General features: G+C 40.0%; 2 protein-coding genes across 6 annotated transcripts in view; both read left to right on the plus strand.

Moving 5' to 3' along the window:
- FKTN (fukutin) overlaps window positions 1-24,347 on the plus strand; it is a 184,537-nt gene that overhangs the window by 57,314 nt on the left and 102,876 nt on the right. The window contains exon 11 of one of the 5 annotated variants that reach the window (XM_065947479.1): window positions 391-5,082. The exons of the other annotated variants lie outside the window; for them this stretch is intronic. Within the exon in view, the coding sequence (XP_065803551.1) occupies window positions 391-524 (134 nt within the window). The 3' untranslated portion in view covers window positions 525-5,082. Of the gene's footprint in view, window positions 1-390; window positions 5,083-24,347 lie in introns of those variants that run through there. 5 annotated transcript variants of the gene reach the window in all.
- On the plus strand, window positions 13,257-14,115 carry LOC136176751 (coordinator of PRMT5 and differentiation stimulator-like). The gene has a single exon (XM_065947305.1). The coding sequence runs from the start codon at window positions 13,340-13,342 to the stop codon at window positions 13,916-13,918; it is 579 nt and encodes a 192-aa protein (XP_065803377.1). The 5' UTR covers window positions 13,257-13,339; the 3' UTR covers window positions 13,919-14,115.

Below are 24,347 nucleotides of genomic sequence, written 5' to 3' on the forward strand. Positions count from 1 at the left end.
TTATTTCTAGTCTTGTCAAAGATATGTAAATTTCCATACACCTTCTATTTTCAAATTTGAAGTGAAAAGAAAGCTTATGTGTGTGTGATGCTTCAATTTCCGGCCATTGTGAGAATATTTTCATTGACCTGATAGTACTCGTTTGACAAATCATTCAAGTGAGACTATGCTACCAGACATGATTTCTGAAGGGCTGTGATTTCATAAAACTTATCTTCCTTATTTCATTCTCAATCAGTAGGTAAAATATGAGTGATTCATGGTCACTTAATGTTTTCTGAATTTATAATCCTTATAAATCCCAATTTAAATATTAACCCTAAAATATTAATAGAAATGCCTCTACTTTTTCTAAATGTACTCCTCACTATATTTATTCATCAATTACAGTTCCATATCTTTCACTTATGGCCTGTGAACCAATTTCCATGGTATGTAAGCCTGCCTGTTCCCCTCCTCTTCCAACACTGCAGCAGGACTCCAGAATGCACACAAGTGGCAAACCTGGCAGCTTGCCCACCTGAGATCCTCGTGTTTGTAAAGTTCGTATCCATTCCCATTTATCCTATCTATTGAATATTGCGGGCGAGGGCAAGAACTGAGACATCCCTACTTTATCATGTACCGCCCACTCTGAAACCCCTGGTTTCCTTTCTCCCTTGGAGATACATCTCTGAGTGGGCTGGGATGGCTGTGTCTCCCCGTCTCTTCATGAGTCACTTTGATTGCGTATTCTCAGTGACAGGTAAAGGGATATCAGGCACCAGAAGCATGCTGTTTTTTCTTTGTCCAGAATAGGAAGCCATCTTACATTTTATCTAGGCTGCTTAGGGCTACTTTCTGGACCAAACTGGCAGATTTTCCTCTACAACTAAAGAATAATAGTAATATCATAGATGGAAACCAGAAGAGAGAATGGGCTGAAAGTTTTCCTAAAGCAAAGTTGGGGAAAGCTACAACCTATGACCACACCACTCCAAATTAAAAAATAACAAAAACTTTTTTTGATACATAATAACCAGTGATCTTCCTCTCTTAGGATGAACTTTCAGTGCATTGTCACTGGGTCTACTCATAAATAACATAATTAAGTTTTTAGGGTTACCAGTAAACTTGTCCCCAGATGACAGGTCATTGTAATCAACTTTCTCTCTGCTAGAGAATCAGACCATAGAAATTATACCCAAATTCTAAATAGCTGAACCTTAACTTCTCTTTTTCATGATCGAAAAATTTTAACAGGTATTATTAGTGTTCCTGGGCAAAATCTGTTTAGTGAGAAACGTTAGTGAGAAGCGCAAACTTAACGTCTAGAAGTGCATACACTACACATTTCTACCCATTTCAGGTTGGGTTTCCCACTGTTTGCCAGGGTAGGAAGGTCTTACCCACTCTCTGTTTAGGTTATTTCTTTTTATCTGTCCCTGAAGGGCTCAGAATCTAAACTATCTTGTCCACATTGATAGAGGTTCCATATCTATTTCCCTGTACACAACTGGCTGCTCAAATACCTTTTGACTGCCTTCTGGTTTCACAGGCTCTAGATCTTGGATCCTACCCTAAGTTGGCAGAATGAAAGCCCTTCCCTAAACTCTGAAGGCCAGGCTTGCTCTGATAGATTCAGTTATACTTCATTCTGTGCTTCTTAACCATTGCACTCTGCTAAGTGACCAGAGACCTTGGCTCCACTAATCAGCACCTCATCAGATTACTCTTCTTTGCTCACCTGCGTATTCCAACAGTGATTTTCCTAATCTGACCATTTCCGTGTACAGTTTGCCTGGCTTACCAGGAGAAAACCTCTTATGTTAACTTGGTAGAAGTTATACATCCATGGATGTCCCCAGAGAGGTCCTGAGAGTCAAGACTGACAGTCTCTCACTTGACAACCAGGTGGCCACTCATTCCTTCTCTAAGCAGGGAGCTCATGTCCTTCTCTCCTCTGCTGCAACTGCTGACATCAGGATCCAGGAATAAAATTTCCATTCTCCAAATGGAGCCATCCTGAGAAGCTGAGCAGTGGGAAAAACCCTGAAATATGACCACTAGATGGCAGAATGTGTGCCACCATTCCCTCAAACACGTTAACACTCATGTGAAAATCAGCCTGCACTTGAATTTTAAGAGGCAGAGGGAGCCTCACTGCAACATTTGTTTTAATCCTTTTATTTTATAGCTGAATAAATAAGCATAGAAAGGAGTGATCTGAGCAAGAAACAGTTGGGTCTCTTAACTCAAGAGTGCTGTGACTCCCGGTATATGCCTGTTTCACTGATCGCAGCACAGCGTCTTTTTTTTTTTTTTTAATTAAAAAATTCTTTTTGGTTGTGTCAGGAAGATCCGCTGGAGAAGGGAATGGCTACCCACTCCACTGTTTTGCCTGGAGAATTCCATGGACAGAGGAGCCTGGCAAGCTACAGTCCATGGGATCGCAAGGAGTCAGACATGACTGAGTGACTAATGCTTACACTCAGCATGTGGGACCTTTGTTCCCCAACCAGGGATCAAATCTGTAACCCCTGCATAGGAAGCACCAAGTCATAACCACTGAACCACCAGGGAAGTCCCACAGCACAGAATCTTTAGCCCTGCTTAACATGCTTGACCGAGAAGTTTACAGGATGTTTTTGCCATTCCCCACTTAATATCTTTCTGCTCAGATTAAGAGCCTGAGGTGATAAAGGGAAGTGTTTCTTTCTTGTCCAAAATGCTTACACTGTCTTCATACCTTTATCTAAAACATGCCTTATCTCCAAACGGTGAAATAGTTCATGTTTGGAGGCATTAGCCTTTGGTCATGATATTATTAATATCCAGGAGCACCTGATTCCCTTAAGCTCAAGATGTATCCCATTTCTACTTGCCTCTTCCACTTCTCCAGGAAACCATTAACACCAGTCCACAAAGTACCAATTTCTGCAGACTCCTTTCTCTTCCTCTTTATTGATACTCTCTTATGGATGCAAGTAACTGAGAATAGCCTGTGCTCATTTCTTTTTTCTTTGTGACCCTAAACCATGGGTTCTAGCCTTATAGGCTATAAAGCTTCAAATGGCACATAGGACAGCATGGTATTACATAGGAAAGCAGGGGTTTATAGACTGGGGACCAGATCTGTGTCTAGGAAACACACCTGAGTGAATTCCCACTCTCCAGTAAACCCTCACCCACTGTCACAAGGCTGAGGCTGCCAATGTCTCTGAGTCCCTAGTTCCGCCTTCTGGAAGCTGAGCAGTTCTTTTGTTCTCCGTGTTATAAATCCTCAGGAGACATTTCTCCCTCAAAACCTAGTCAGAGAAAGTGCCACATTCCCACCTTCTAACACATAGTCATAATTTGTGACAGCTTTAAAGCCTGGGAAAAATTCTAGTTTTTGATGAATCAAGAGGATTTCTCTGAAGAAATGTCCCAGCAGCTATTTCTCTTTCTTCCTCCTCTTCCTCTGTCACTAAGACCCAGGCTAGGTCACCTCTAACATGTCACTTAGGGAAAGTGGCATGTTAGCACAAAAGGGCACAAACTTTTAAATTAGGCAGGAGTTTGAGTCCCAGCTTCATTATGTGGGATTTATGGTAGGGAACCTCATAGCTTCAGTTTCCATATGAGTAAATTGGTGAAATGATGGATATTTCTGATTTTTTTAAGTTAGGATTAAATTAAATGTACCTAGTATTGACCTAGAATTAAGTAAATACTCAAGAAATGTTCAGTTTCTTACTTCCAAATCCTTTTCTAATTATTCTTCAAATGGGATGGGAGAAACTGGGGTAGGACACAGTGCCTACTCAGAAGATTGCATGACTAAATTTGCTTAGGGAAAAAAAGAATGTTTCATTATAACAAGGCATTGAATTGTATGGTTTATGAATTCAGAGATATTACCATGGTGCTTCCTTCTCTAAATTGAACAGGTATTTTCATTTTATTGGTCAAGCGCTTGTCTTCCAGAGTCTCCTTATGCTATTCCGTATACTACATAGTTCTAGGTCCCAAGCAGGTCACTCTCTGTACTTCCCTATATTTGATGCTTGCTCTGCCCTGAACTTCTGTCTCAATATTATAGCTTTTCCTGGAAGTAAACCCTCACCTCCTTGTTAGTAAATCTCTGCCCAGCCAAAATCAGGTATAAGCGATTTGGAGAGGGAGAGAATTTGGGATACTTACTTTACTTAATTTTTTGTGCCCATGAATACTATATCAGTTTGATTAAAGAGGAATTGATAATAATCATTTCCACCTTCTTCCCTCAAATTTATGTTTCTGTTTCAACTAGGCAAGAGTCAACAGGGTCTGTGATGCTATTTTAAGCTGTTCCACATCAGACTGAAATCTTAATTATAGCTTATAAGTCAGACAGACCAATTCAGTGGCAATACTTTTTGTATGGGACCTGTGTTTATAAAGGAGGCAAGTATAAATTTTCTTGAGGGAAATCTCTGCTTCTTTATTCTCAGAACTTACATCTTAGAGTGCCTTCCTTGCCATCCCCCAGCCCAACCCAATGCAGAGATTATGTTGGAACCCATGAGCCACCCAAGCTGCTGTGTTTTTATGCACAGCTCTCACCATGGAGTTGAAAGGCAGTATGAGGAGAATTAGAAGTACTATATTTTGTTCTATAAAACAATATAAACTGTCTCAAGTACCATTAAAAAAAATTAGAAGATTTTATAGACTTATGATGACTCATTTGGAGCATGGGGAATTGTTCATGTGTTTGTTAAATAAAAATCATAAGTAGCTATTTGTGTGTCCTACATCATAACCAGAAAAATATTGATTTTTCTAAACAAAGTGATATTTTAAATGTGAGTAAATTTCAGTGTATACTTTGTTTAGTCACTAAGTCGCGTACCCAATACTTTGCGACCCCATGGACTGTAACCTGCCAGGCTCCCCTCTCCATGGGATTTTCCAGGCAAGAATACTGGAGTGGGTTTCCATTTAGTTTACTATTTCACTTTATCTTCAGGTACAGATAGTTTGTGGTACTACTGAAAATACCTTTAATATTATTTTGATCAGAATTTGTAATATATAATCCTGTTTGGGATGATGAATAAAATTTTTCTAATCACTTGAGATATTTTGTGTTTATTTTTAAAGCTTGCAGTAGAAATAATAGTCACTAACATTCATAAGCAATCTAGTAAAATAGTAATGTTGCCACCAGTACAGTACTTCTCAAATTAAGGTGAGCTGGGTTTTATGGTTGGACCCTAATTCAATATGAATGGTATTCTTATAAGAAAAGATTAGGATACAGACAAACACAGAGGGAAGATCAGGGGAAGATTTAGGGAGAGGATGGCCATCTACAAGCCAAGAAGAGAGGCCCTCAGGAGAAACCAGTCCTGCCAACACCCTGATCTAAGCCTCCAGAACTGGGAGAAAATAAATTTCTATTTTAAGCCACCTGGTCTGTCACACTTTGTTAGGCAGCCCTAGCAAACTAATGCAGTAATCAAGGCAGAATAGTATTGGTAAAGGGATAAACACATAGGTCAATGGAGCAGAAAAAAGGAAATTAGAGACTGACATCAAAATATGCTCAACTGGAGAACAAGATGGCAGAGGAGTAGGTGGACATGGAGTACATCTGTCTCCTTGGATACATCAGGAACACACCTTCAGACACAGAAGTGCATGAAGAACACTGCTGAGAGCCGACAGGAGTACCTGACCAGCGGAAGAGAACATACAGACCCACGCAAAACTCGGCAGGACGAAGAAAGGGGGAAAACAGAGGTGTTAGTAGGATTGGACCTGCCCTTGGCGGGTGGGGGACCTGAAGCAGGGGTCCAATCCCCACATCAGGGCAATTGTCTGAATCAGAGGAGAAACATTTAAGGCTGAGAGTGAAACAGCTGATCTGTGGCAGCCTAAATGGGATGAGAATCAGACAGTCCTTGCCGCAGCCATACATACTCTGGACAGGGACATAGATACCCTGGAAGGTGCAGCAGCTGGGAGCTGGAGTTTAGGCATTGTGGAGCAATCCCAGGGTGAGGGCTGTTCTTGACTACAGAGAGACAGATTGAGGGGATGTGAGGGAGGAGACTGTGGTGGGAAATGCCTGTGGAGGAAAAGCCGGGTGGCCATGGAAGCAAGGCGATACTGCTGAGTCACGCACAGCGGGTGGAGCCATCACCATAGCCTCTCTCCCCCAACATGCCAGCATTGGCAACTGAACAATAGAAAGGCTGGCCCATCAAATGCCGGATGCACTGAACTACAGAGTAGGACCCCACCCAGGGTGCCCCTTTAAGTGCCTGACATGCCAAACTACAGAGTAGGACCCCAGCCGGGAGGGCCCCTCTATGTGCCTGACATGCCGAATAACAGAGAAGGACCCTAGGCAAGGAAGCTCTCTAAGTGCTTGAATGGGCCGAGCTACAGAGAGACTGGCCAAAGAAGCCTTCTGATCGCTAGCTACAAGAGGCTTGAAAAAAAGACTCTGATAGGGTCATAACTCCTGCAGCAGAGGCAGTCTTTGTCTCTCCACACTTGGCACAGCCAGGGTCCCCTCAAGCCAAGCAGCTGCGCCAACTTCATGTTCAACTGTCACTGGGGTAGAACTGCCACAAGCAAAAGTCCTGCATCTATGCACCTAGGGTCGCTTTGGCAGTGTCTGAGACGCTACAGACTGGGGGCTGCCAGGCTTCTCTGTCAGGGAGAGGGATTCTCCGGGCAAGAATACTGGCATGTATTGGCCAATACTGGTTGCCATACCTTTCTGGAGTGCTATATTTCCTGCTGCCCTAGCCGCCAATTCCCCTGAGTACCTGGTGCTGCCAGAACCCCTGCAATTCAAGCAGCTGCACCACCTCCACACCTGGCCCTCACAGGGGCAAACCCAAGTCCTCCAGGGCAGCCTCAGGAGCAAACCCCAGTGGACAACACACATGCAGAGGTGAAAATAAAACTACAATTGAAATCCAGGGACAGCGTGACTAAAGAAGACCCAAAACCTTCCCACCAACTGTATAAGCTGCAGATTAAATCCAAATGATAAACTAGGCAGACTCTGTGTCTGTGGAATATATAAAAGGTCATTGAGAGCTCCCACAAAAGAAAACGTGCTAGTTCTGATAGCTGTGGACATTGGAGGCAAAACACAGAGGAGTAGGACCAGATTGGAATCTGAGCTGCCCCCACAACTGGTCCAGAGATCAGCACAGTGTTGGAGGGCATCCTAGGGAAGTGAGGTGGGCTGACTCCCAGCGAGGAAAAGGAATCTGACAGCAGTGCCTCAAGAAGAAACATTCATTATTCTTATGTTTTGGCTTGTTCTGTAGATTCTTTTGGAGTTTTTTCCCTTTTTTACCCCCTCTGTTGTAGTTGTTGATTTTAATGGCACTATGGAATCTAAGCTTTTGAGCTTTTCTTTTTTTTTCTCAGTCACATTTTTTACTTTTGTGATAAACATCTGCCTCTATATTGGACTTTTGCAATTCTGGGGAGTTTTCCTTTTTTATTTTTCTTTTCTGTTTTTTTTTTTTTTTTTTTTTTAATTTTTTAAACATATTATTATTTTTTCTACATTTATTCCTTTGCTTGCTTTTCCTATTGTTCTTTCCCCCTTGCAGTTAATCTTTAAAATATATAAATCTTCTTTGTCTACCTCTATGTAAATTTGCATATCTATTCTTTCTTTCTTTTCTTTCTTTCCATTCCTCTCAACATATTTGTTAGTTTTATTTTCATTGCTTTATTCCCCAATTGGCACCTTGCTTTAGTTTTGTTTTCCAGTTTGTGCTTAAGTTAGTTTTGTTCTGGTAGATATGATTTTTGGTTTCCTTTGTTTGCCAGGTCAATCTGTTGTACTTTATTTTTGTTGGACTGTTTTGATTTTGCTTATGGGTGTATATGTATATGTATATTCAGTCACTTTTTTTTATTGTTGTTATAAACCTCTGCATCTTCCTTGGGCTTTTGCAGTTCTGTGGTGTTTTCCTTTTTTTCCCCGTTTTTCTGTTTTTGTTTTTTCCTCTTTTTTATATTTTTAACTTTTAATTATTTTAAACCTATTATATTTTTTCTACATTTATTCCTTTGCTTGCCTTTCCTCCTGTTCTTTTCCCCTTTCAGTTAATCTATACTGTATATAAATCTTCATCTACCTCTACTTAACTTTGCATAGTTATTCTTTCTTTCTTTTCTTTCTTTCCTTTCCTGTCAATATAGTTGTTAGTTTTGTTTTCATTGCTTTACTCACCACTTGGTACCTTGCTTTGGTTTTGTTTTCCACTTTGTACTTTAGTTAGTTTTGTTCTTAACTGGTAAATATAATTTTTTATTTCCTTTGTTTGCCGGGTCAATCTATTGTACTTTATTTTTGTTGGACTGTTTTGACTTTGCTCATGGGTGGATATGTATATGTGTATATTCCATTATTGTAGTTATTATTTGCCTGATTTTATAACTGTCATTTGTCTGGGGTTCATCTTTGGTTTCTTGTTTTTGGATATTTGTTTCAATCTCACTTAATGCCATAAAAAAACACTTCTGGAATCTTCATTCCTGACCAGAGATCAAGTCCTGAGCCTTTGGAGTGGGAGCACTGACTCCAAGACCCTAGACTACCAGAGAATTTCCCCCAGGGAATATCAAATAGTGAGAACTCACACAAAGGAAACCACATGAATACAAGACCGGGCATCACCCAACCACCAATAGCACCCTGTACAGGATGCCTCATCTAAACAACAAAAACAAAAATACAAACCAAATCATCAGCAGACAAAACTACCACCTCATTCAGCCTTGCCCTTCAGAGGAAAAACAAACAAGCAGAAACTCAGCACAAATCTCACCCTATACGAAGCTTACACAAACTGCTAGACCAACCTTAGGAGGGCAGAAACCAAAAGGAAGAAAGAATTCAACCTTGAAGGCTGGGAAAAGGAGACCTCAAACACAATAAGTTTAAAAAAAATAATGAAAAGGCAGATAAATACACAAATGAAGGAACAAACTAGAAACACAGAAGTTCAAATAAATGAGGAAATAGGCAAACTCCCTGAAAAAGAATTAAGAATAATGATAGTAAAGAAGATCAAAAATCTTGAAAACAAATTGGAGAAAATGCAAGAATCAATTAACAAAGACCTAGAAGAATTAAAGAATAAACATACAGAGACAAACAACATAATTACTGAAATTAAAAATACTCTGGAAGAAATTAATGTCATAATATCTGAAGCAAAAGAACAAATCTGTGAGCTGGAAGATAAAATAGTGCAAATGACTTCTGAAGAGTAGAATAAAGTAAAAAGAATGAAAAGAACTGAGGATACTCTCAGAGACCTCTGGGACAGTATCAAACACACCAACACTAGAATTATAGGGGCCCCAGAAGAAGAACAGAAAAAGAAACGGTATGAGAAAATTTTTGAAGAGATTATAGTTGAAAACTTCCCCAACATGGAAAAGGAAATAGTCAATCAAGTCCAGGAGGCACAAAGAGTCCCATACAGGATAAACCCAAGGAGAAACATGCCAAGACACAAACTAACAAAGACTAAACACAAAGAAAGAATATTAAAAGCAGCAAGGGAAAACAAGTAACATACAAGGGAAACCCCATACGCTTTACAGCTGATCTTTCAGCAGAAACTCTGCAGGCTAGAAGGGAATGGCAGGATATATTTAAAGGACTGAAAGGGAAAAATCTACAACCAAGATTACTGTACCTGGCAAGGATCTATTCAAAGTTGATGGAGAAATAAAAAGCTTTTCAGACAAGCAAAAGTTAAGAGAATTCAGTACCACCAAACCAGCTTTACAATAAATGTTAAAGGGACTTAAATAGTCAAGAAATACAAGAGAAGAAAAAGGATCTACAAAATCAACCCCAAACAATTAAGAAAATGACAATAGGAACATATATAGCAATAATTACTTTAAATGTAAATGGACTAAATGCTCCAACCAAAAGACAGACTGGCCGAATGGTTACAAAAACAAGACCCATATATATGCTGTCTACAAGAAACCCACTTCAGACCTCAAGACACATAGACTGAAAGTGAGAGGATGGAAAAATATATTCCATGCAAATGGGGAGCAAAAGAATGCTGGAGTAGAAATCCTCATATCAGACAAAACAGACCTTAAAATAAAGATTACAAGAGATAAGGAAGAACACTACATAATGATCAAGGGAATCAATCCAAGAGGAAGACATAACAATTGTAAATATCTATGCACCCAACATAGGAGCACCTCAATACATAAGACAAACACTAATAGACATAAAAGGAGAAATTGACAGTAACACAATAATAGTAGGAGACTTTAACACCCCATTCACACCAATGGACAGATCATCAAAACAAAATTAATAAGGAAACACAAGTCTTAAATGATACATTAGATGAGATGGATCTCATTGATATCTTCAGGACATTCCATCCAAATGCAGAAGAATACATCTTCTTCTTAAGTGCACATGGAACATTCTCCAGGATAGACCACATCTTGGGTCACAAATCAAACCTCAGTAAATTTAAGAAAATTGAAATCGTATCAAGCATCTTCTCTGACCACAACACTCTGAGACTAGATATCAATTACAAGAAAAAAAGCTGTAAGAAACACAAAACACATGGAGATTAAACAACATATTTCTAAATAACCAACAGGTTACTGAAGAAACAAAAAGGGAAATCAAAAAATTTCTAGAAACAAATGACAATGAAAGCATGACAACTCAAAACCTATGGGATGCAACAAAAACAGTCCGAAGAGGGAAGTTTATAGCAATACAATCCTACCTCAAGAAACAAGCAAAACATTGACTAGACAGCCTAACTTTACACCTAGAATGACTGGAAAAAGAAGAACAAAAAAAACCCCAAAATTAGTAGAAGGAAAGAAATCATAAAGATCTGAGCAGAAATAAATGAAAAAGAAATGAAAGAAACAATACTAAAGATTAATAAAACTAAAAGCTGTTTCTTTGAGAAGATAAAATTGACAAATATTTAGCCAGACTCATCAAGAAAAGAAGAAGAATCAAATCAACAAAACTAGAAATGAAAAAGGAGAGGTTACAACAGACAATGCAGAAATATAAAGGATTATAAGAGACTATTATGAACAACTATATGGCAATAAAATGGATAACCTGAAATAAAATGGACAGATTCTTAGAAAAGTTCAGTCTTCCAAGACTGAACCAGGAAGAAATAGAAATTATGAAGAACGCAATTACAAACACTGAAATTGAAGTTGTGATAAAAAATCTCACAAAAAACAAAAGCCCAGGACCAGATGGCTTCACAAGAGAATTCTGTCAAACATTTAGCGAAGAGCTAAAACTCTTTACAAAAAATTGCAGAGGAAGGAACACTTCCAAACTTATTCTACGAGGCCACCATCACCCTGATACCAAAACCAGACAAAGACAACACAAAAAAGAAAATTACAGGCCAACATCACTGATGAGCATAGATGCCAAAATCCTCAACAAAATTTTAGCAAACAGAATTCAGCAACACATCAAAAAGTTCATACACCATGATCAAGTTGGGTTTATTCCAGGAATGCAAGGATTCTTCAACATATGCAAATCAATCAATGTGATATACCATATTAACAAGTTGAAAGATAAAAACCCTATGATCATCTCAATAGATGCAGAAAAGGCCTTTGACAAAATTCAGCACCCATTTATGATTAAAACTCTTCAAAAAATGGGCACAGAAGGAACCTTCCTCAACATAGTAAAGGCCATATATGATAAGCCTACAGCAAACATTATTCTCATTGGTGAAAAACTGAAAGCATTCCCCCTAAGATCAGGAACAAGACAAGGGTGTACACTTTCACCACTATTATTCAACAGAGTTCTGGAAGTCCTCGTTACAGCAATCAGAGAAGAAAAAGAAAAGGAATCCACATCAGAAAAGCAGAAGTAAAAAGCTCTCACTGTTTGCAGATGACATGATACTATACATAGAAAATCCTAAAGATAGAATCAGAAAATTACTAGAGCTAACATCAGTGAATTAGCAAAGTTGCAAGATATAAAATCAATACACAGAAATCACTTGCATTTCTGTATACTAACAATGAAAAATCAGAGAAATTAAGGAATCAATCCCATTCACCACTGCAACAAAAAGAATTAAGTATCTAGGAATAAGCTTACCTAAGGAGACAAAAGAACTGTACACAGAAAATTATAAGACACTAATGAAAGAAATCAAAGACATAAACAGATGGAGAGATATTCCATGTTCCTGGGTAGGAAGAATCAATATTGTGACAATGACTATACTGCCAAATGCAATCTACAGATTCAATGCAATCTCTATCAAATTACCAATGGCATTTTTCACAGAACTAGAACAAAAAATTTCACAATTCATATGGAAACACAGAAGACCCCGAATAGCCAAAGCAGTCTTGAGAAAGAGGAATGGAGCTGGAGCGGTCAGCCTTTCTGAGTTCAGATTATACTACAAAGGTACATTCATAAAGACAGTATGGTACTGGCACAAAAACAAATATAGACCAATGGAGCAAGATAGAAAGCCAAGAAATAAACCCATACACCTATGGGTACCTTATTTTTGACACAGAAGGTAAGAGTGTACAATGGGGTAAAGACAGTCTTGTCAATAAATGGTGCTGGGAAAACTGGACAACTACATGTGAAAGAATGAAATTACAACACTTCCTAACACCATATACAAAGATAAACTCAAAATGGATTAAACACCTAAATGTAAGACCAGAAACTATAAAACTGTTAGAGGAAAACATAGGCAGAACACTAGATGACATAAATCAAAGCAAGATCATCTATGACCCACCTCCTCGAGTAACTGAAAGAAAAACAAAAGGTAAACAAGTGGGACCTGAGTAAACTTAAAAGCTTTTGCACAGCAAAGGAAACTATAAGCAAGGTGAAAAGACAACCCTCAGAATGGAAGGAAATAATAGCAAATGAAACAACTGACAAAGGATTAATTTCCAAAATATATAAGCAGCTCATACAACTCAATGCCAGAAAAACAAACAACCCAATCAAAAAGTGGAAAAAAGACTTAAACAGACATTTCTCCAAAGAAGACCTACAGATGGCTGACAAATACATGAAAAGATGCTCAACATCACTCATTATTAGAGAAATGCAAATCAAAACCACAATGAGATATCACCTCACACTGATCAGAATGGCCATCATCAAAAAGTCTACATACATCCTCGGGCTGGCAGCCAGGCCGGCGCATCAGGTGGCCTAGCGGAGTCTTGGGCGCCAAGCCGCGGGCAGACAGGCATGGACTCTCCGACCGCCGGGGCCTAGGCGCTGAGAGCCGCGGAGCAGATGCGGGGTCTGCAGCTGCCGAGCGGGCGGGAGGCGCCCCCGAGCCCGGGGGCTGCCTTTGCCCCAACTGACCACTCCAATCAGGAGAGAGCGACTGAGAACACCACAGATCGACTAGCCAATGGAGCACAGAGCATCCCTCACGATAGTCCTGCCCATGGTGAGGGCACCCATTGTGAAGAGGAAGGCTTTGCTGAAGATGACGAGGATTCTGATGGGGAACCGAGTCCCCGGGAGCTGTCAGAAGGGATGTCCGGCTGTCTACCCAAGGAACAGGCTGGTGATCTTTTTCACGAGGATTGGGACCTGGAGTTGAAAGCAGATAAGGGGAATCCATATGATGCTGACGACATCCAAGGTTGCCTTTCTCAAGAGGTCAGACCCTGGGTGTGCAGTGCCCCGCAAGGAGACATGATCTATGACCCCAGTTGGCACCATCCGCCTCCACTGATACCCCATTATTCCAAGATGGTCTTTGAAACGGGACAGTTTGATGATGCAGAAGACAGGGTGTCACTTTTGCCTGGCGGGTGGGTAGGTGGGCCCCTCAGGTCAAGGTCTCCTTTCTTTGAGGTGTGAGAGGTCACATCTGAGGAAACATTCCCAGTCGTCCCCCAGTCGGGCAAACGGACTGGTGTTAAATAAGGTCCTGAGTGCCCTGGTTCTGTTGTTGTTTTTATAAGCTCCTCCTTGGAATGTGTGAGTGTGTATGTCTGTGTTGGGGGGAGGAATCATGTTCTTTATAAATAAAAGAAGAAAAAAGTAAAAAAAAAAAAGTCTACAAACAATAAATGCTGGAGAGGGTGTGGAGAAAAGGGAATCCTCTTGCACTGTTGGTGGGAATGTAAATTGATACAGCCACTATGGAAGACAGTATGGAGATTCCTTAAAAAAAAACAACTAGGAATTAAACTATCATATGACCCAGCAATCCCACTCCTAAGCATATACCCTGAGGAAAACTAAAAAAGCCACATGTATCCCGTTGTTCATTGCAACACTATTTACAATAACTAGAACATGGAAGCAACCTAGATGTCCATCAACAGATGAATGGATAAAGAAGTTTTAATACATAGACACAATGGAATATTACTCAGCCATAAAAGGAACACATTTGAGTCAGTTCTGATACAGTGGATGAACCTAGAACCTATTATACAGAGTGAAGTTAGTCAGATAAATATCGTATTCTAATGCACATATACAGAATTTAGAAAAATGGTACTGAAGAATTTATTTATAGGGCAGCAATGGAGAAACAGACATAGAGAATAGGCTTATGGACCTGGGGAGAGGGGAGGAGAGGGTGAGATGTTAGGAAAGAGTAACATGGGAACTTACATTAGCATATGTAAAATAGATAGTCAATGGGAATTTGCTGTATGGCTCAGGAAACTCGAACAGGGGCTCTATACCAACCTAGAGGGGTGGGATGGGGAGGGAGGTTCAAAAGGGAGGGGATATGGCTGATTCATGTTGAGGTTTGGCAGGAAACAACAAAATTCTGTAAAGCAATTATCCTTCAATTTAAAAAATGTTCAACTGACTTTTGACAAAGTGTAAAATCTATTCAATAAAGGAAGGATAACCTTTTGAACAACTGTATAAAAATGAACTCAGGGAATTCCCTGGTAGTCCAGTGGTTAGGACTCCACATGTTTACTGCTGAGGGCCTGGGCTCAATCCCTGGTTAGGGAACTAAGATCCCACAGGCCACACAGTGCTCTGTAGAAGCTTAGAAGATGAGGATGAGAAGTCACGATATAGTCTAAGAGGAAATATTTGCAGACGACATAGGTGATAGAAGACTAGTATCTAGAATGTATTAAAGAACCGAACACTCAACAGTTTAAAAAAAAAAATCCAATTAGAAAATGAGCAAGAGGCACAAACAGATATTTCACCAGAGAAGGTATATAGAGCATATTAAAAAGATGTTCAGCATCATCAGCGAAATAGCCGAAAGCAATAGCCAAAGTAATCCTGAGAAAGAAGAACAAAGCTGGAAGTATCACCCGTCCTGATTTCAAACTAATTACCATGCTGTGGTAATCAAAACAGTATGGTACTGGCATTAAAAAGACATATAGACCAATGAAATAGAAATAAACACATGCATATACAAGTAACATTTCAGAAGGGAGCCAAAAATAATTGATAGAGAAAATAGTCTCTTCAATAAATGGGGATGAGAAAATTTGGATGGTCACATGCAAAAGAATGAAAGTAGACCCTATACCATGCCAGTCACAAAAATTAACATGGATTGAAAACTTCAATATGAGACCTAAAACCATAAAATTATTAGAACACAAAGGGAAAAATCCTTGACATTGATCTTGTCAGTGATATAACATCAAAAGTATAGTCAACAAAAGCAAATATAAACAAGAGAGACAACATCAAATTAAAAAGCTTCTGTGCAGCAAACAACAAAATGAAAGGCAACCTATGAGCTGGAAATAAATATTTGCAAATATATGTATAATAAGGGGTTAATATACAAAATATATAAGGAATTCATACAACTCAATAACAAAACAAAATCCAATTTTTAAAGTGGGCAAAGGAACTGAAACATTTTTACAAAGAAGATATTTTAATGGCCAGCAGACACATGAAAAATTGCTCACCATCATTAATTGTCAGGAAAATGCAAATCAGAGCCACAGTGGGATATCACCTTCCACTTGTTAGACTGGGTGTTATCAAAGAAGAGAAGAGCTAACAAGTGCAGGTGAAAGGAAAATTTTGTATACTGTTAGTGGGACTGTAAATTGATACAGCCACTCTGGAAAACAGTATGGAGTTTCCTCAAAAAAATTAAAAATAGAACCATATGATCCAATGATTCCACTTCTGTTTGTGTACAAAGGACATGACATTACTCTTCTGAAGGAATATCTGTACCCGCTGTTCACTGCCACTTTATAATAGCCAAGGTATGGAGATAACCTAAATGCCAATTGACAAATGAATGGGTAAGAAGAAGTGGTATGCTTATAGAATGGAATATTATACAGCCACAAGAAAGAGGAAATCCTGCCATTGTGACAACATAGATGGACCTTGAGGGAATTATATTAAGGGAAATAAAAGACAGAAAGACATATTGTATGATTGTATATGTAGAATCTAAGAAGAAACAAGCTCAGAACGGATTGGTGGTTGCCAGGAGCAAGTGGTATAGGATGGGGTAATTGGGTAAAGGTGGTCAAAAGGTTCAAACTTACAGGCATAAGATAAGTTCTGAGAATGTAATGTATAGCATGATAACTATAGTTAGCAATACTGTATTGTATACTTGAAAGTTGTTAGGGAATAGATCTTAAAATTTCTCTTCACAGGAAAACAAAAATGTCTTACTATGTGAGATAATAGATATTAACTAAACTTGCTAGTAATCATTTCACAGTATGTACATATATCAAATGATTCTGCTGTACCCCTTATATAATGCTAGACGTCAGTTTGTATCTCAGTAAAACAAGGGGGAAGAGAGAGAAATTACCATTTTCTTCATAATTTCTCCCATCAGTACACCATGTGATCTTCCTGCAATAAATATTAATAAACCGGGTCTTGTCCAGCTGATAATTAGAGACCGTTTTCTGTGTTGTCACTGGTATGGGGAGTGACTCTGTAGTCAGAGCTTCCAGGTGTTCAGCTGGTGTCAGCTCTGCCTCATCATACTTTGTATTTTGGGCTTTTATTTTTTTTCTTTTGAACACAAAAATATAAAATCTGCTGAATTTCAGCATATTCCTCTTCCTTAATATATTGTTTTCTAAAAATTTTGTGAAAATGCCTGCCTTGACAGACTACTTCATTTTTTGTTTTTAGCCGTGTTACATGACTCACAAGATCTCAGTTCCTCCACCAGGGATTGAACCCAGGCCCCAGCAGTGAAAGCGCCAAGTCCTAACCACTGAATCACCAGGGATTTCCCTACCCCTCTTATTTCTAATCTAACTTGACATCTTCCACTGTTCCTAGAATGCTTCCCTGACTAGTCCCGCATGTAACAAATACCAAAACTCTATATAAACTGCTAAGCAAGGGTATTAAGTGTAAAAACATTTTCTAGAAGGAGTTAAAGTTGTCATTAATAATAGAGAAGTAGAGGACTACAGAATTGATAATTAATAAATTAAAAAATGTTCAACATTGTTAACCATCAGGGAAATGCAAATTACAACTACCATGAACTATCACAGCACAGCTGTTAGGATGGCTAAAATTTTATAGTGAAAACACCATATACTTTAGTTGTCTGTTTTATAGTTTTCTCTTTGAATGTATTCTATGCACTGTTTATTTGATTATATTTTATTAGTATCCTTATATATTTTACAAATATTTATAATATATAACATTTCATAATAAAATCAAAAGAAATAATCTTGATCAGTTTTTGGAGGACAGATTTTTCCTTTTGGAGTTATTAATCCCTCCTTTCTTCAATTCTTTATTGTTTTACTCTGTAAGTTTAACTCTCTTTAAATTTTATTTTCTCATTATTCTTTTGTGTCCTTTATAGTTTACTTTTCCCCAAGAAGATTTATCAGCAAAAGCCCATTATCAGCTGATATCCTTGTTCTTCGGTCTTTGTAACTTAAATTAATTTTATATTTATCACCTTTTTTTTCATTTAAAACATCTAAATTCAATTTTTCTAGTTAATCTTATTACTTTGGAGAATATTTTCTAGAGAATATTGTGGGAAAGGTGACTGACTAATTTTCTGAAAATGTATTACCACCAGATGCCTTTCAGGTCTTAGAAGAATGATAGTCTCATAGTTGGAGTGTGTACAAGTTTGTTTTAGAGCTTAAACTGTGCAGCTGTTTAATCCAGCCAGAGCCTGCTTAGCAGAAAAACCAAATGGCAAGCTCACAAAGGGAAAGACTTAGTTTTTAAGAAACTAAGTCCTCTCCTCATATCATCCAGTCATAATTTGCTCAGAGCCAGGTTTCCTCTATATCCTAGTGGGAGAACAGAGACTATAGCAGTACTGTCAAATAGAGCCTTCTGTGATGCTAGAAATGACCTCTGTCTGTACTGTCCAAGACAGTAGCCCCTAGCATGTGTGACTATTGAGCACTTGAATTGTGGTAAGTATAAATGAGGAACTGAATGTTATTTTGATTTTAATCAAATTAAATAGCATCTTATAGCTCATAGCCAGCATATTGGACCATGCAGATCCTTAGGACTTGATGGGTCAAGAGCTTTGGAGTTGTAGAGGTCTGGACTCAAATCCAGGGATGTTATTTCCCAGCTTTGTGACCTCAGGCTGGTTATTTAACTTCTGAGTTCCAATTTTTTTTTTTAACTAGTAGGACTAAAATTAATACCAGCCTGTAAGTTTTCATAAGAATGACAGGAAATCTGGTATACACTTAGTACACAGTAGATGCTCAATAAATGATAGCTCTTAATATTATTATCTTTACTTGCTTTTATTTTGACCTTTGACATTAATCCTCTGAACTTGTATTTTTCTGATAATCCCAAGCAATAATTGTTCTATAAGATTAGGTATTTCATAACCTTCCTTGTAAGAGGACCCTATCCTGAAGGCTGGTGTTAAGAAGTGACCATGGCCTCAAAGGCACATGTACAAGAAGGTAGAATTAAAACATAACACTTCATAGAACTGAGTTTCAAAGACCAGGCTTAGGTAAGGGAACAAGAGGTCCCACACTTTGTAGGAGGTTGGCCTTAGGTTAGAAAATGTTCCAGGAAGGAGGGCAGGGAGAGGGACAGTGAGGTTCAGCTGGATCTTAAGACTTAATGAACAAAATGTGAATAAATGAAGAAAGCATTCTTGAAGAAAAGGAATCAGTACAGTCATAGAATGGGCTTTATGGGACAGTGAAAAAGAACATCTGTCTATATATGGATAGATAGTTTTAAAAAAAATACAGCTAGAAAAGTGGGCAAGATCATGGGGACATTAAATACCCTGCTGTAAAGTTTCAGAATCAGTATCAGTTCAGTCGCTCAGTCGTGTCTGACTCTTTGCGACCCCATGAACCGTAGCTCGCCAGGCCTCCCTGTCCATCACCAACTCCTGGAGTTTACACAAACTCATGTCCACTGAGTCGGTGATAACATTCAACCATCTCATCCTCTGTCGTCCCCTTCTCCTCCTGCCTTCAATCTTTCCCAGCATCAGGATCTTTTCAAATGAGTCAGTTCTTCACATCAGGTGCTCAAAGTATTGGAGTTTCAGCTTCAACATCAGTCCTTCCAATAAACACCCAGGACTGATCTCCTTTAGGATGGACTGGTTGGATCTCCTTGCAGTCTAAGGGACTCTCAAGGGTCTTCTCCAACACCACAGTTTAAAAGCATCAATTCTTTGGCACTCAGCTTTCTTTATAATCCAACTCTCACATCCATACATGACCACTGGAAAAACCATAGCCTTGACTAGATGGACCTTTGTTGACAAAGTAATGTCTCTGCTTTTTAATATGCTGTCTAGTTTGGTCATAACTTTCCTTCCAAGGAGTAAGCTGTAAAGTTTAGATGAGAGAAAATGGGAAAAGGTTATTTGAATCAGAGCATGATGCCTTCAATAAAGTCTTCTGGCTAGATTAGTACTCAGAGCCTCTGTGCTAGGACCATGGTTCATTCACTGACTCACTAAATATTCATGAAGTTCTTTTAAGGCCAGAGTAGAGATATGGGAAAATTGAGTTTCACAGAAACTCATTCCCAGAACCCTGGGATCTCTCAGTTGCAGGGACAGAGCACAGATACCTTGCCAGGTAAGGATAAGCCACTCCGGGGGCTCAGGTAAAGTCACTCCTAGGAATTTCCATCTAGTGCCAGGCAAAGACACAAGGAGTCCAGGGGCAGGAAGATCTCAAGGCTGAGGGGCAGTTGCTGTTGCTCTGGGAAGTTGGTTTCAAGATCAGTGGTACAGGTCTCAGAGAAGCATGCTGGGACCAGGGTAGGGTCTTATCCAGGGGGTTCCAGGAGTTAGAACAGGCATTTGAAAGCCAAGGCTCAGTTAGATGAATTGAGGCAGGAGCCTTGGTAGTGAGATCCTTGGCTCAGGGGAAGTCAGCGTTAGGCCTGGGTACCACAGTGCCGGCAATGTGACAGATGTAGGGAAGAGGCTGGAGCCATTTCTATACCTGCTACTTACCAGGACAGGATGGACTCTCCCTGTGGGAACACTATAAGGCCTAGCTGTGGGAGCTGGGGACTGAAGCCAGGAAAGGAGAAGGACGCAGTCAAGATGTTCAATTCTGGATCTTAACCTGATCCTCATCGGCCTAGTTTCTGTTCCCCTTGGAGACTCTGGTCTCCAGTGGGTAAAGAGGAGGTGTTCTACTTGTCCTGGGAGCACAGCTTATGCTAACAACTGACATTGCTCTTCCTAAGAAGCCCCAGGGAGCCTCCCAGAAACATCTGCTGGATCTGAGGGGACCAGAGGTTCCTCCTTCTTTCCCTCAGTGTATGGGTTTGGTGTGGGATTTGCCAGTCTGGGAAGCTGAGGACTCTGGGCAGTTCAGGCCTGGCAGATTTCCCCCACCTGCCTAAAATTCAGCGCAGGAGGGCAGAGGCCCCTCCCCAGGCCAGTGCTGCACCTCCCCTCTCCAGTCTTTGGAGCTGTGGCCTTTATTTCAAGTCCTGGTTCCCCAGGGGCTGAGTGGGGAATGAGAACAGCTGATAAGCCTGACATTATTGACTTTATGAGGAGTATTCAATGAATTTACTCTCTGCAAGAAGGCTGCACTCTTATCTGCTACCCACAGAGCATCTAAATCCTCATCTAGGGGACCCATTCATGAATCATGTCTCTTACAAAGACCAGAGAGTATAAAGAGAAAAAAGGGAGTCGCATTCCCACCCTTTTCTTTTCTCCAGTACCTGGTTTTGCCCACCCTCACTGCCCTTACTTTCCCACTCCCCTCAGGTTTATTGGCTGGAAATAGAAGCACTCAGAGCTCCAGGCCTACAGAGTTGAGGCCAAGCCAGCCTGGTCTTGAGAGTGTCAGCAGCTGGGCACACTCAGGGCTGTGTGTGCATCCCCCTAATTGGTATCTAAGGGAAGAAAAGCCCACTCACTTGAGGCCGTTGTGTGCCCTGGTTTCTGCTGCAACTGTCAACATTTGCTCTGGACAGAAGTGAAATACCCACCCAGCCTCAACACCAGGTGTCTTGGTGGTGAAATGTTAGGGCAGGCGGGGGGAGGTTACCAAGGGCTCTTGGGTCTAGGGAGCTGGAGAGTGAAAATTAACTGTAAGAGAGAGCCTGCTGGTCAAGAGAAGTTTTTCCTTCCCCGCCTCTGACATCTTCCTCATCCATCCAGCCCTGCAACGTTGGCTTCAGTTAGTGGAAGGAAATAAATGCCTCTTTAGTAAGTAACACAAGATCCAAAGCAACTGGAAGGAGAGAGGTGACAGCCAGGATAATGGGTTGAGCAAATGAAAGAAAAAAGTGCCGTTTGATTAGGGGGAATTAGAGGCACGTGTCTACTTTTTGGGTAGAGCTTTCTGGTAATAAAATGATTGTTTATTGATCCGCTATGCTTTAACATTTATTCCCAAGCATTAACTTTACGTACATTAGTACACTGAATCTTGCAATAACCCCTGAAGTTGATATTATTCCCAGTTTACAGCTGAGAAAATTGAGACTGGGAGGAGTTAAGTGACCTGCCCAGCATGACAGCTGGTGTTGGAGCAGGAATCCAAATACCAGTCTGCCTCCTAAGCCTGATGAAGGGCCTCTCAGCTTCTATGCCAGACTGCTTTCTACTTGGTATTCCTCAGTAATTTTTCCCACTTAGTCTACTGCATATCAGTGAATATTTATCACTCCCATTTCATAGGAAACAGGCTAAGAAGAGTATTTTTTTCCAATTTGACCAACTTTTGATTTCTTAAGCAAGTGGCCAATTTAATTGAGAATGATACCTTGCAGCAGTGAGCCTTTAAACCAGTTAACAAATTCCTCTACTTAAATCCGAACCAGTAACCTCATCATTGTGCTCATCCCAGGCAAGGCACTGGGTTAGCAGATAGAAAAGAGGGGAGACAGGAAGAAAGGGCATCAATGAGACAGTTGAACAGTGTTAAAACAACAGTGCAGGGAGCCTTTGCAAATCTGATTCCGGATTGTGGAATCACAATCTCCCCACCCCTACCTTCTTTATTCAAACATGGCTCCTCACGCGTGATCCAGTTGAGGACTATCTTCTGCTGCTTCTTAGATGCAGGATGCTTGGTAACAGGCTGTGGCAAGCTTCCAAGTAAGGGTAATTTTGTTTACAGAGTAATGTTATTTCTCCTCCTTTGTCCAGGAAAGTCACTGTGTGCTACAGGGGGAAAACCTGATTCAGCAGGTTTGTTTCCTTCTGAATCGGTACCATTTTTTCCCCTTTGTTGTTCCTATCTATAATACGCCCAGGGCTACGAAACCTGTGAACCTTAGGGACTCTGGTCTAAAGATTCTAGCATCTTCACTTTCTGTCATGACTAGGGGATAACCTCAGGGAAGTCCCAAAATGATGATGAAAAGCCAAATCTCTCTTTTCCTGGGAGAGAAGACCAAAGCTCCCACCCCTCCCAATGGGCCATGTCAGTGTATTTCTCCCTTCCATGTGCCCTGGTTTCCCACATCACCCACATTCATCAGAGAGGACCTAGCTTCTTGTTCTGTTATTTTTCTATTTGGGGGATGTCAGAGGAGGGGTCTCAGAAGAGGGGTGCTCATCAGTCGGTTGCCCTGTGGGTTCTGTGAATGGAGTGACATTAACGTCCAGGAGAATTTATAGCCTCTGCTGGCTCTGGAAAGATGTTTGTATAAGTACTGCTAGTGATACAGTCAGCTGCATGTGAAGACTTGCTTCTTTGGGCATACATTTTAGTATTTAGGGAAATACTAAATTTATTTGGGAGCTAAATTGTGTGGAAGCAATATTTTGTTGGTGGTTCAGATGGTAAAGAGTCTGCCTGTAATGCAGGAGACCCAGGTTCAATCCCTGCGTTGGGAAGATCCCCTGAAGAAGGAAATGGCAACCCACTCCAGTATTCTTGCCTGGAGAATTCCTTGGACAAAGGAGCCTGATGGGCTACAGTTCATGGGGTCGCAGAGAGACACGACTGAGCGACTTTCATTTTCACAATATTTTGTTTTGTCTAGGATAGCAACTTGTTGTTAATGTAACTTTATAATGAAAATATTTAATTTTTCATAAAGAATGAGAAAACTGGGTGAAATGCCTAGCATGACACCTAGTACTTAGTGCTACATAAGGGATAGAGAGTTCAGTGTGTGGCCTGGAGTTGGTGCTTGATGCCACCCCCTTTGTCAAGCCATCACCCTCTCTTGGCTGTATCCCTATCACAGCCTCCTAGTCTCCCCACATCATTTGGCCCCCTCCATACAGCGACCAGAATGTTCTCATTTCCTTAAACAGTCATTAAAGAAACTCCTTCCTTGGCCTTAGAAGCATTCACTTCACAGAAACAAGTTATGTGACTTCTGATGGAGAGTGGGGCAGGCTGGAGGCAACCATTTGGAGAATGAGTCATCACTGTCTTATGTTCATTCATTGAAAGCAAATAAACTGGAATGAGACTTGTTTTAAAGAATCCAAAATGGAGATGGGGGCTTCTTTAAGAAACCAAAGGACTCAAAGGAACTTAAATTCCCCAAATAAAATGTCACAGAAAGATAAAACCTATGACCAAAAGTAACACCCTCATACTGACAAGTTTAATTGTAAAAGAACAGTTTATTTGGAAAATGCAAATTTAAAAACAGGAGTTGTAGTATCATAAAAGAAAATGGAAAATGGAATTCATGACAAGAAGCAAGGCAAAGAAGATCATTTTATGTTGACAAAGGGCACAGTCCTCTTAAGTCATTAAAACTTCCATGAGTCTTTATGTGTGAAATGCCTTGTATCTCAGGGTATAAAAATCTAAAGCAAACACTCCTGGAAGAACCAAAAGGAAGGAAATAGACACAAAACAGT

The sequence above is a fragment of the Muntiacus reevesi genome, chromosome 10, assembly GCF_963930625.1.
Source record: "Muntiacus reevesi chromosome 10, mMunRee1.1, whole genome shotgun sequence".
NCBI classification, from domain to species: domain Eukaryota; kingdom Metazoa; phylum Chordata; class Mammalia; order Artiodactyla; family Cervidae; genus Muntiacus; species Muntiacus reevesi.

What these genes read in the sequence shown, in the direction of transcription:
- LOC136176751 (XM_065947305.1), top strand. Translation starts at nt 13,340, where the DNA reads ATGCGGGGTCTGCAGCTGCCGAGCGGGCGGGAGGCGCCCCCGAGCCCG.